The sequence below is a fragment of the Colletes gigas genome, unplaced genomic scaffold (assembly GCF_013123115.1).
Source record: "Colletes gigas isolate AHSC1104 unplaced genomic scaffold, ASM1312311v1 Colletes_gigas_Sc00003, whole genome shotgun sequence".
Lineage (NCBI taxonomy): Eukaryota > Metazoa > Arthropoda > Insecta > Hymenoptera > Colletidae > Colletes > Colletes gigas.
The window spans coordinates 8,723,563-8,736,444 of NW_025106632.1; the positions used below are offsets into that span (position 1 = coordinate 8,723,563).

The following is a 12,882-nucleotide window of genomic DNA, read 5'->3' on the forward strand; positions in this document are numbered from 1 at the left end:
AATTCCAGTAACCCCCACGACCGTAATCGTTTTAGGACGTTTAGTGACGAACACGATGAACCGTCAACCGATCGTCGCGAGGATTACGATATCGCGGCTAAGAACGCGGATTACGATATTGACGGTGCGGACGGATCGATGGTTAAACCGCAGTCGAACAAACGGACCCACACGGACGATAGTACGGACACCGACGAAACGATCACCTCATCCTCCTCCTCCTACGCGACTAGATCCAAGTGTCTCGAAGGTAGCGGTTACGATAGTCGACTAGAGAACCGCAACGAGGCCCGCAAGGTCCACGCGTTAGTGGAAGGTCGTTCGGTGAACGACGCGAGCTCTTCGTTATCCGCATTAAACGATCGACGGATATCGGTGAACGGCGTATCTTTGGAAAACTCGCGCGAGAAATCCACCGTGGACAAAGGCGATTCCGTCAGCGGCGAGTCCGATTCGGAGACCGAGTCCGAGACCGACTCGGAGACAGACGAGGAAGAGGAACGGTCCAGGGACGAGAACAGTAACCTGAGAAACAAGAAGACTGAGAATGCCGAGGACAACGACCGTACGTCGAAAACCGAGAACGGTTCCGCAGATTCGAAAACCGACGACGGGTCCACCGAGTCGGACACAGATGACGAGATCACCGTTCTGAGCGCTCCGCGATCGGAGGATCGTTACGGCAACTCGGAGCAGCACGACGAGACAGCGAAACGACGGAGTTCCTCGATAATCGGCGAGAAGAGCATCGAGGAGCTGTTCGACGACAACGGATGGGTGGTCACCGATCAGGATCTGCAGCCGGAGGGCTCGCGAAAGATCTCCAAGAGCGACGAAAACAGCGAGCAGAAACAGAACAACCGCGAGGGCAACAATACGCTGAGCCAGTCGGGCTCGAGCGAGAGTCTGCCGAGGAATCGGGTGTACCGGCAGAGCAGCATAGGTAAAAACGGATGGCTGGTGTCGGACGAGTCCGACAGCGAAACGGACCGAGCCGCGTCGTCCCCCGATGGTCCAGGGGTCGTAGACGCCTCCAAGAACCAAAATGGCGAGCAGACCGCGAGAAACAAAGACGATAAAGGTCCGATGGCGACCGATAGCGCATGGAACATCGACGAGAACGGGTGGGTGATACTGAACAAGGTCGACGACACGCCTGTGGCGAAAGACGTCGAGGGCCAAAGCACGGACGAGACGAGCACGATTCGTTCCCAAACGACCGACCTCGTAACGAGAACTAACATTGAGAACGGTGCACTAGTCGCGAACGCTACCCAATCCAAAGAGACCGACAGTTCCAACGAGCACGAGGACACGCCTGGTGTCAATATCACTATACCGATGCAAATGGTAACCACCGTTTTCTGTGTGTCCGTACTGTGTTACAGCGTTCTAATCAATCTGTTCCTGTAACCCGAATATACGTGCCATCCCGCCCCTCGTTCACGTTCAAACGTTCGCGTTCGTTCGTCGTCCACCACACCATTTTTTTTTTATTTTCTCGTTCGTGTTGTTGGCCGTGAAAGACTGCGAACCACACCCACGAAAACAGACGAGACTGGCTCCGATAGCGAGATCCGACGCAGCAGTTTCCCTCTTTTATTTTTACCCTCGTTATTTTTCATCCCCCCTTTACAGTCTGCCCCCCTCTGCCCCTGTTTATCGTGTCTTGTATTTCGTTTTTAATTTATCTGTGATATATATTGTATTGTCGAAAATATTACTACGAGCGATAAAATTTTGTGCGAACGGTGGTAGCAAACGCGTCGATCGGCTAGAAACAGAATGCAAACTGTCGAGATATTCAGTTTTTCGAGATACTTTACGCCTCGTCCCTGTTATTTGCTTCGCGAACGGTTCATTTGATTTCTGTCTGGCGAAACTGCTGCCACGGTGTCTTTCGTTCCCCTGGCGCGTCTTCTAGTCCACGGTAAATCGCCGCGTGCCGCGCGGTGATAATAAAAATCGGCGAGTAACGCCGGTAAAACAATGCTAATCCGCGTAGTAATATTGTATGGTGGAACTTGCATTTTATTAATTGTGATAATCGTACGTTACGATCGTAAAAATCTTTGTTGTTCCTACGTTGATTCCCGCGAATACGTGTCCCCCGCATTGCTCAAAACAAGTAGCTTCGTAGTTATGAGAGAAGTTATGTCGGCTAACGCTCAGTAAACGTAGTGAGAAACGACCGTCCTCCCAAGAGCAGCTTAAATCCACGCTGAAACGAAGCTTTTTTCAATTCGTTCCCATTGGATCGTTGGCGCGAACCGCGTGTCACGTGGCACGGTTCACGTCGATCGCGAGGCGATTCGAAAAATGGCGCATGAACGCCTTCGCGGAACGCAACTCGAACCACGCATCGACTGACCTCCGTTTCTCGTTTCGAATAATAATAATAATAATGATGATGATTCGTCCAAGTCTAAAATTTTTAAATACGAAATACTTTGACCCCTTCGATTCTGACGGTGATACGTGTAACGATATTTTGTAGTCGATAGCATTTTATACAGAGCCAAATCATTCGATGTATTTTATAACGTACGTTTACAGTTTTATGAAAAAAAGAAAAAAAAATTCAGATTCGAAAAGGTTACCGTGTTTCGTGACCAAAATTATCGGAAAGAGACGTTCGCCAGTCGATGCGCTGAAAATCCCGTGACATATGGTTCCCCGCCTACGCCACGTTTCATATCATTAAGTTTTTGTACTCTTTTTCCTAGTGAATAGGCTTGCGTCAGTTTGTTGGTGTGGTAAATAAACTGCATTTCTTTGTGATAACTCGTATTATTTATTTCCCTCTCAACTTGTCCTCAGTTTACACGAGCAATAACGAAAAACAGAGAAGAAAATAGTGAACCGAAAAAATAGAGTAATACCGTGCCCCGCCTGTAATTCTCTCTCTCTCGTATTCGTCAATTCGTCTCTCACAAGTGTCTCACAGTGGAAAAAAAATACTTTTTTCGTATATTCTTTTTTTTTCATTCCCAATTGTTGTTCGTGATCTCTTTGTCGTTCTCTCGTGTTGTTTGTACGTTGATCCCGATTAATCGTTGACCGTGTTGGAGTACGCACACGTAAAGATAAAAAAAGCAAAACAAAAAATGCATCTTTATTTATTGCACTGACAGATTGAACGTTCGTCAGCATCGATCACGTCGAACCCTTTCGTTGTTCGTTGGTGTTCCACGAAGGCGTTCAGCTTTCTTTTAAATTTAAGACCCCTCGCTACCCCTGAACCTCTGTTGCACCGCCTCAAGATGCACGAACTTACAGAACACTCTGCGAAAGAGTGCATTCCAAGGAGAAGGTAAAAATCGATCCAGATATCACAGGTCGTGGGAACGATTCTCAAACCTCGAAGAAAATCGACTGGAAAACGAAACTTTTTTTTAAAACTGGGCTGCAGACTCACCTTGCCTCGCCGTGGCGCTTCGATTCAAATTATTCATTTAATTTCTCAACATTAACGCGTTCATCCTCGATCGAACGCGACGCCGATCGAGTTTTACAGTCGTCTACGCGCGAATTACACGGAAAAATATTACAGACGGAACTAACGCGGCCGCATTGTGCATCATACGGGAAGCCACGAGGCGTGCAGTAAAAGGTTTAAATATAACCCGTTTGTTACTTAAAATATCTGCTGCAGTGCGGACAGTCAGCCGGGCTATATCGGTCTGTAGGCTGCCTGACTGGAAACGCGGATGTTATTCCAATACGTTCTAGCGCTGAAGATCAATTAAACGCGCTGCCTCGACGGTCGTTTCGAAACTTCAAAGTAAACGACGAGGAGCTTTCAACGGAAAGCCACTGCCCCGATGAAACGGAAATGATTTAAACGGACGTCGATTTCTTCCGCGCGAATACACCGAATATATGTACGTCGAACGCGAGCTTTGGACGTTTCGTCGCGATCAAAATTTTACTTTCGAAATTTTTACGCGGGAAACTGGAACGACACAGGCTGCTTCAAACATTCACGACTATCGAGTACCTCATTTACTTTGGAATGGAGAACAAAATGAAACAATATATTACTCGGTTCTCTGGTGTATGTATATAATTTCACGTCAACTTTCGTCTGATTGGGCTTAAATTTTTTAAGGAAACTCTCAGGCTTTTTTATGGAAGAATTCGATAATGCATTTTAAATATAATATCTGTTGGAAAATATTTAACTACTCAAGTATTACTGTTTAAATGTCTTTGTTTCATGATAATTCTAATAACTTGGAAATTATATATTAATAACTTTATTCTCAGATTTCAATACAATATCGAATTCTGACACGAAAAGTTAGTATTTCCCTGTAAGAAAGGATCTTCGTAGCTTCGAACCACTTTGCCTACCTTTGTCTATCGCCAAAAGTAAACGTGTCCTCGAAATAACCTATTTTGAGCATATATACTAGACATTAAGAAAGGAAAAAATGGCGAAAGCGAAAAAATATCTAGAAATTAAAAGTAACGAGAGCCCAATTTCTCCGTTTACCTCGATTCTTACGCAACTTTTGGGGCCAGCGACAAAGAACTGACGTATAAATGCCATGAAATCAATATAATAACGAAGAATCGCGAGACGTACGCGTATCGTTAATTAATGAAACGATCGGTAATTGGAAGATCGAGATGCAAGACAAAATTTTCCCATCGAGATTGCAGAGCACAACGTAGATCGTCCAACCGAACTATTTCACTCCCGTGTTACTAAATCTTATGTATCCCTGTTGATAATTCTGACGTCGCGGTGTATAGTTCCATAAATAAGTAGAATACGAAAGAACCAATGTTGCTTGATAAGTCGTTAGCGTACAAGATGATTCTCAAAGCTGGAACGAAACATAATTCGCTTCCAAGCGGAACTAATTGCACTTTAAAACGTATAAAATATGACAGATTTCGTGAACGATTACGGTCGTGACGTAATTATTTGAAAAAAAAGAAACTTCGTCGAGAGATAGACGTCTTCCAGTGTAAATTTTTATTTCTAGAATCACTTTGTACGAAGATGCTCGAATGTTAACGGACAGTAACCGTAGTTCCAAGTTAACAGCTCCAAAATGGATCCAAGTTGTTCTCCGTGAAAGATAACACGAGTAACCGAGAGTTTCGATGTTCCCGCGTGTCCGACTCGGCGAGGCAGAAATCGCATGTTACCGACACGAAACATCGTCTACATTTTGTGAACAATCGATTCCCCGAACGATCGTCGATCGCTCACCCCCCTCGATGGCCCGCGAGTATCCTTACCCCAGTAATTGCCAAGCAGAGTTCGGCAAACTCCATTCTATCTTTCACTTAGCTTCGTTCGCGAATTAATATCGTTCGTTGTCCGCGGATAAAGTTTGGCCCAACTCTGTCGCTAAGTAACACGCAGGCTTCTTTATTAACAAAAACGTCTGAACGAGCCAAATCTTCGTTCCGCCATGTTGCAGGTTTCTCAACAAGAGCAGAAGCCAGGCAGCGATGATAGCAAGCAGGGAACGAGAAAGGGAACGCGAACGAGAACGAGAAAGGGAACGAGAAAGGGAACGGGAGAGGGAACGGGAGCGGGAACGGGAACGGGAACGAGAACGGGAACGGGAACGGGAACGGGAACGCGAACGAGAAAGAGAACGAGAACGCGAACGCGAACGAGACGCGGATACAGAGGTCGAGTCGCCACTGTCGGCGAGGTCGCGGTACGCAACGTTGAAGGACAGAAGACAGCGGCTGGCGCGGTCCAGAAGCTCCCACAACTTCGGCGGTGACGACCTCGACCTCGACGAGGAACCACCCTCCCCGACGACCCAGTCGCCGAACGCTTATCTGGCGGCCAAGTACGGAGCCGGCTCTGAACTGGCCAGGAGTCGAAGTACTCACGCCCTCAAGTCCAGGGAGCCGAGCCCTGAACGTGACAGATCAGGAACAGAGAAGGACGGCGCTGCTTTGAGCTCGTGGGCGAGGTACCTGAAGAATAAGTACGGGAATCGCACCATCAAGGACAAAGAGCCTTCCTCCTCCACCTCGACTATTCCATCATCGAGGTAAGACCTATCGAACCACCTACACAGTGGTGCCCGGATATATGACAACGAAATTAGTACGCTTATACGACCCACGATCCATCCCCACCAACCCCTGGGTATCGGTGGCTCGAGCCAGGTTTCGGCGTCGTCTACCACCCCAATCGAACCTCAACAATTAGAAAACAAAATCATTGATTTTGGCAATCGAGTAATTGCGGATTTTTTTAATAAAATGGAAGACAATATTGTTATCTTTGTCTAGCAATGTATTGTAAGGATGTCAGGAATGGTCACAAGCGTGTGGTCTTTAAACGTAACTATATAAACTATAACTATTTAACATAAAAGAACATAAAAACGTAAACGTGAGAATCACAAGTGACTCTACTCTCGACCAGAGTTCGATGCAGAGTGTCTTTCTGCTGTCGAAGTCGATTTTAAGGCTTCGTCGCCATACGCAGCAAATAACTTTTTGCAAGCTTGCGATACGTTTTTTCCTTTCCCGGAAGTAATACAACAAAATACGAGGAAAATGCTCGTTTTGAATTTCCATTGTTCAACCACGATCGATCGATACAATGTTTTTTCTGAACAATTAAAGTACTAACTATCAGTGAACAATATGGGTTTGATGTTTCGAATACATACAAATACGTAACGATTCAACAAAGTCACGTATCAGTGAAATCCGCAATTACATAGTTGCCAAACCAATATAAAAGTTAGTTGATCAAAATTATAGTACCGTACCAGTGAAGCCTTTCTGATTAAAATTGAAGCAAACCCGGCACGACTTGAAACATATTCGCTTATTTAACGAGTAACGAGTCATGAATAAAATTAATTACATTTGATATCGTACTAGTGATATACCATATAACATAATTATTTATAAATTAATTATATACTTGTTGAATAACTATGTAAATATAATAGAAATTACGGTCGTGTTTGGTCTTGACTTAATCAGAGAAACGTAACGAAGGCGTTTGAAAAATTTCTATGAAGAGTAAAAGATAAAAAAATAGTTGTGCAGTTACATTGGTTGAGTCGAAGCGAAAGTGCATTGTTTCGTGAATCCAGACGCCGTCCGCGAAGGATTAAAGTTTAAAATAGGTTATCGATCCGGGGATTGGACCGGTATTTATTAAATACGTTTCATTGCTTATTCAGAGGGAATTTCAATACGTGTAACTAATACTTTGCATATTTCATTTAAACGACATCGTAGAAAAATATATTACACGCATTTATTGTGTCAGATACATTGAAATATGTGGAATGCATTGAAATGCACAAAAACGTGCAGAATCCGCGGTACATGCAGAGTTCTTGTCCGGCACACTTTGATTTATTGTAATTTATGGTATACGACTGCACATTTTGATTTAGTATTATTTTACGCATTTTATCGTGCATATGCTGATGCGTAATATATGAATATGTACGTCGTTTAAATAAAACATGCGAAATATTAATTGCGCGTATCGGAAATCAAATTCTAATTGCAATAAAATATATTTAATAAGTAATTATTTAATCCTTGAATGGATTACGTGCTCGAAACTTTACGTACCGCGAGCTATTGACACAGCATTATTATTTTACACCAGCTCGTTACACGTACGATGCATCGAAATTAATTCTTAAAGCGTAATGAAATACATTTAATAATAATACTTTAATTCTCGTCGTGCGTACGGTGATGTGAATAATTTATGAGGTTGAAATTACATTGGCCAAGTATTTTGCTCGAAAAAGTGGATTCTACAAATATTAATTATATTTCACGACTGCTAAGGCAATACATAAGTATGATAACGAATTCTAGACAGCTGATTAGAAATATTGAGAAGGAACACCAGCAGCTGTGAATAAATATGATTTAAAAATGCATAATTATTATGTTGGTGGTTTATGGAAAAGGAATTAGCTCAAGGTATACCAAACACTCAAAATCCGAGCCACTATACCTCTTTAGTATCCTGTAAATATCTTAGTATGCGTTTTACAATTTGTATATATTCTTTCAAAGCCAATTTAGATAATAAATATTGCAAATTGCCTGTTACAAGCTTTCTATAGAGGAAGTAATTTGACTTTGTACCGTTTACATCAGTGTCTGAGTCAACGCTAATGCTTACTGTAGGTGTAGAGGCAATTTTTTACTCCTTTAACAGTTTCTCTACGTAGTTACGATTCACTTTAATACCTAAGAAATTTTCGGAAACGGTTGTATAATTTTACCACAAATTCCTTGGCCAGATTTTCTTTAATACGGTTCAAATTATTTATATCGTTATACTGTTCCATCGTCTGCAATACGATGCTAATATTAATTGATTCTACCTTTGAAAACGAATTGACCCGAGGAAATAGGCTCTAAACGATTTCGTTTTATGAGCGATCTTACTCCATAAAGTGCCCTTTGTAATTAGTTTATTTTATCGGAGTTGTCGAACCATCCGTATAAGGATGTTTTAATGTCAAATTTCAAGATGTAATAATTTTCTGTAACAGATAAAGCCGTTAGTAACCCAAATAAATTTGAGTTTAAAACTGGACTGTAAGTTTCATTGTGGTCAACGCCTTTCTCTTGCTCGAATCCCCGTGGACTAATAGGCTTATACCTTCCATCTTCTTTCATCTTAAATACCCATCTGGCGCTTAAAATTTTCTCATTAGTTGCTTGATCAGGGTTCGCCTCGATTCACGAAAATCACATCTCGAGCACTCGTCGTTTTTCTACTCCGTTCATCCCACACAGGCGATATCGGAAAATTGGTTTCTTCTTTTAATTTTTTTGTCTCACGTGGCCATTTTCGAAACTCGCTCGCTTTCACTTTCACTCTACTTTTTAAGTTTTCACTTTCAGTTTATCTTTACTTTGTTTTATTTTATTCGATACTTGGACCCATAAACTGTTGTGGTCCATGGAAGGAGAAATTAACTTTCAAGGTATACCAACACACACGCTTTTACTGTTTGTGTTAAATGATAAATGAAATGGTAATGATTGGACCTTGTTCCTACTCATAATAATATTCTCTATTCGAATAAAACTTTTCCCCAATTCTGGTGCATGGATCAGTGACTGTCGCGCGACAGTGAAATTATAGATTGAATTTATTGTTTGATGATAACGGAAGTGTTCGTTGGGAGTGTTAAGGAGAGAATCTTTTTGCAGTAGCAGCGCAGCCTCGAGGAGGTTATCGCTCGGTCTACCTTTGAGGCACGCTGGCCAAACATCCTTCGAATCTTCTGACGACGATCAAAAAAACCCGTCAGGCTCCCCCACGTCCCCTACAGCAGCTCCCGTTATACCCGCGGCAGCAGGTTCCTCCACTAGGTAATTATAAAATATTCATTAGGAATGATCGAATCTATCGTCAAGTAATTTTTACGATTTTACGATAAATCCGATATCCCCCGTAAGTTATCGTTCAAAATTATTATTAAAACGATTCTACTCGTTGAAAATCTACCCCCCTAAAATCAAAAGGTCGACAAAAGCGAGAATTGTATCTTAAGAAAATAATTTACCAGTTATTGTTGGTCAACGACCAAAATTGAAGTAATTTTTACAATTTTACGTCTTGGCGAGAGATTCGATATCCTCCGTGTGTAAATTATCGTTCAAAATTATTATTAAAACGATTCTACTCGTTGAAAATCCACCCCTCAAAATCAAAAGGTCGATAAAAGCGAGAATTGTATCTTAAGAAAATAATTTACCAGTTATTGTTGGTCAACGACCAAAATTGAAGTAATTTTTACAATTTTACGTCTTGGCGAGAGATTCGATATCCTCCGTGTGTAAATTATCGTTCAAAATTATTATTAAAACGATTCTACTCGTTGAAAATCCACCCCTCAAAATCAAAAGGTCGACAAAAGCGAGAATTGAATCTTAAGAAATTAATTTGCCAGTTGTTGGTCAACGACTCTACCCGGAGTTGAAATAATTTCGAACGATTATTGTACACGGAGAATTGTACTAGATTTTCGTGCATGATCAATGTTGAAAATGCAACAGCAATGGCCGGAGGAGTCACTACTTGCTGAAGCGGCGGCAGCTGTTCAAATTCGGGATGCGGGGGAGCGATGCCGGATGTTTCACCTGGCCGAGAGGCCTCGCAGTTGGCCCGGACAACACCATCGTCGTGGCCGACAGCTCTAATCATCGCGTTCAAGTAACTAACCTCTGCTTACGAAACTCTCGAATCATTTAAAAGATCTTTGCCTGTATTTAAGCAAAATTAAAATCAAAATAACGTTAATTTTTTTCTTCTACGTTTTATTTGTATCGATGTTACTTGTGAAGAATGAAGAAATAAGAAAAATATAAAGAATCAAATTTGTTCGTTTTCGAGATAATCAAATTTTGTAGTTGTTTGTTAGTATACAGAATTAGGGGGCACCATGATTAAATATTAATAATAATCGATTTGAAAAACTATAAAAGGTGGGTGATGTTACGTGGCCCAGCCTGTATAAACGCCAGACAGCTTCTTTCGAAACGAGATGCAGTGTTTGTTTGTCATTCGCAGGTATTTGACTGTAATGGGAACTTCATGAAGGAGTTCGGAACGTACGGAAGTGGCGAGGGTGAATTCGACTGCCTCGCCGGGGTGGCCGTGAACAGGATCGGGCAATACATCATCGCGGATCGTTACAACCACAGAATTCAGGTGCTCGATCCTTCCGGTCGTTTTCTGAGAGCCTTTGGATCCCAAGGTACCGCCGACGGTCGGTTCAATTATCCTTGGGGCATCACCACGGACGCTCTTGGATTTATTTATGTGTGTGATAAAGAGAACCATCGCGTACAGGTACGTAACGCTACTAAAAAATTTTATCAAACTTCAAATGCAGTAATAATTCTTAAAATGATTGGTATTCACCAAAAATGATTGTAATCGACCCCCGCAACCAAAAATAATTTTGTCAAATTAAACGAAATTAATAACTTTTTAATGAAGCCCCAATCAACAAATTGGTATTCTCAATTTTCATCTCATTTTGGCCTCTAGAATCTCCCATTAAAATTTTTTCCAATAATTTCTCCCACAATGCAATAACATAATGTATCGATACGTCTCCCCGAGTATTGGTATCGATCCAATCGCCATAGGACGACGAATATAATGTTGTTTCTCGTCAGGTGTTCCAATCGGACGGCACGTTCGTGGGCAAATTCGGCTCCTGCGGAAGCGCACGTGGCCAACTGGAGCACCCCCACTACATAGCGGTGAGCAACACGAACCGCGTGATCGTCAGCGACGGGAACAACCATCGTGTTCAGATATTCGACGTGAACGGTCGCGTGCTGAGCTCGTTCGGTATCGAGGGCACCGACGAGGGTCAGTTCAAGTTCCCCAGGGGCGTCGCCGTCGACGACCAGGGTTACATCGTCGTCGCCAACTCCGGGAACAACCGAATACAGATATTCAGCCCGGAGGGTGCGTTCCTGAAGTCGTTCGGCGGCTGGGGCAGCGGGGACGGTGAATTCAAGGGCCTGGAGGGCGTAGCCGTCACGTCGACCGGCAACATCGTCGTCTGCGATCGCGAGAATCACCGCGTGCAAGTGTTCTGATTCGTCGTTTACTTTCTTTCTTGTTAATTTTCTTTTTCTCTCCACGCTCCTTCTAAATATCCTCGGCCAGAGATTTCGAGCGATCTCGATGGGGTCAGAAAATTAGAAAATCGATACAATTCGCTTATCCAAGGTTCCTTCGACAACGCTAATAATTGAAAACGAGCAACGCCTATGGTCCGTACTCCGATCAGAGGGATTTCCAAGTCGACGTGCACCAACGTGTCGCGCAGAAACCCAAGTAACACAAAGTAGCAGAGCACTTCGACTACGATTTCGGGTTGGGAGGGTGGGTTGTCGCGTAAAAAACATTACTTGCTTCGTTAGGTTCATTAACATAGTTGTTTGTGTTGAGCTAATCTATTCGCGGGGAAGCCCTTTGGTACAGACCATGGAAGCTTTTGTTTCGGGGGATAAATTTCATTCAAACTCTCTAACGCAGGATTTGCAGCTCGATTTGTCAATTTCCGATGTACACTTTTACTATTCGCTGCCCTTGTTCGTTCGATAATGAATCAACAGCCTCGAACGTTGGCCAATTCCAAGATTCGTAGCTTGAAGAAAAACAGAAAAAAGTTAAAAAAAAAACACACACGAAACAAAAATCGAATCCAGTTTATTCTTTTCTTCTCCTCCTGTCTTATCTCCTCCCTCATTCTGTCAACTTCCTCGTACGCACCTGATATCCGCGTTAACTTAATTTAATTTATACTCAAAGTGACAACAAATACAGTTTGTACCGTTTGTATGCTTTAAATAAATTGTTGCGGAAGTATTAAAAAAACAATAAAAAAAAAACAAACAAACAAAGAACCACGACGTCTCGTTTCTTCTGAAAATGAAAAACACGGTTTAGTCTCACCTTGTTTTCTTTTCCTCGTCCATCGAGACGTTCCCGGAAACCACCCCTTGGAAAAGTGGAGCCTGGAGCTAGAATAAAATATACGGCTAAGTAAAAAGGTGAGTGAGTCAATAAATATATAATTTATTAAATGCAATGATGAAATGGTGTAACAATGGGGAGGGGCGGGCGTACGGCGATCGTAAGATCGCCTTTAAGGGCGGACAAGAGGTAATACGCTGCCCCGCCCGGCACCCCCGGATCGGAAATATAGATAAAATATTTTCGTTATTATTTACAATATTAGTTGAACGTTAGTCAATAATAAATAATAAACGGTGGCGTAATCCTTTATTTAATATAATTTAATAATGTAATATATTACGTTTGCGATAATAAAAATATTACAAGAGATGGAGCCTTTACCATTA

At 42.4% G+C, this 12,882-nt stretch overlaps 1 protein-coding gene across 11 annotated transcripts in view; it reads left to right on the forward strand.

The window, feature by feature from the left end:
- Nucleotides 1-12,420, forward strand: part of LOC122404470 (RING finger protein nhl-1) — a 79,748-nt gene extending 67,328 nt beyond the window's left edge. For 7 of the 11 annotated variants that reach the window (XM_043408423.1, XM_043408432.1, XM_043408424.1 and 4 more), the window contains 2 exons: nt 36-1,350; nt 5,442-5,902. In XM_043408423.1, the coding sequence (XP_043264358.1) occupies nt 36-1,350; nt 5,442-5,756 (1,630 nt within the window). In that variant the 3' untranslated portion in view covers nt 5,757-5,902. Of the gene's footprint in view, nt 1-35; nt 2,692-5,441; nt 6,033-9,201; nt 9,364-10,050; nt 10,208-10,564; nt 10,847-11,178 lie in introns of those variants that run through there. The other 4 variants (XM_043408430.1, XM_043408433.1, XM_043408431.1 and 1 more) reach the window with 4 other exon arrangements.
- The last annotated feature ends 462 nt before the right edge of the window (nt 12,421-12,882 follow it).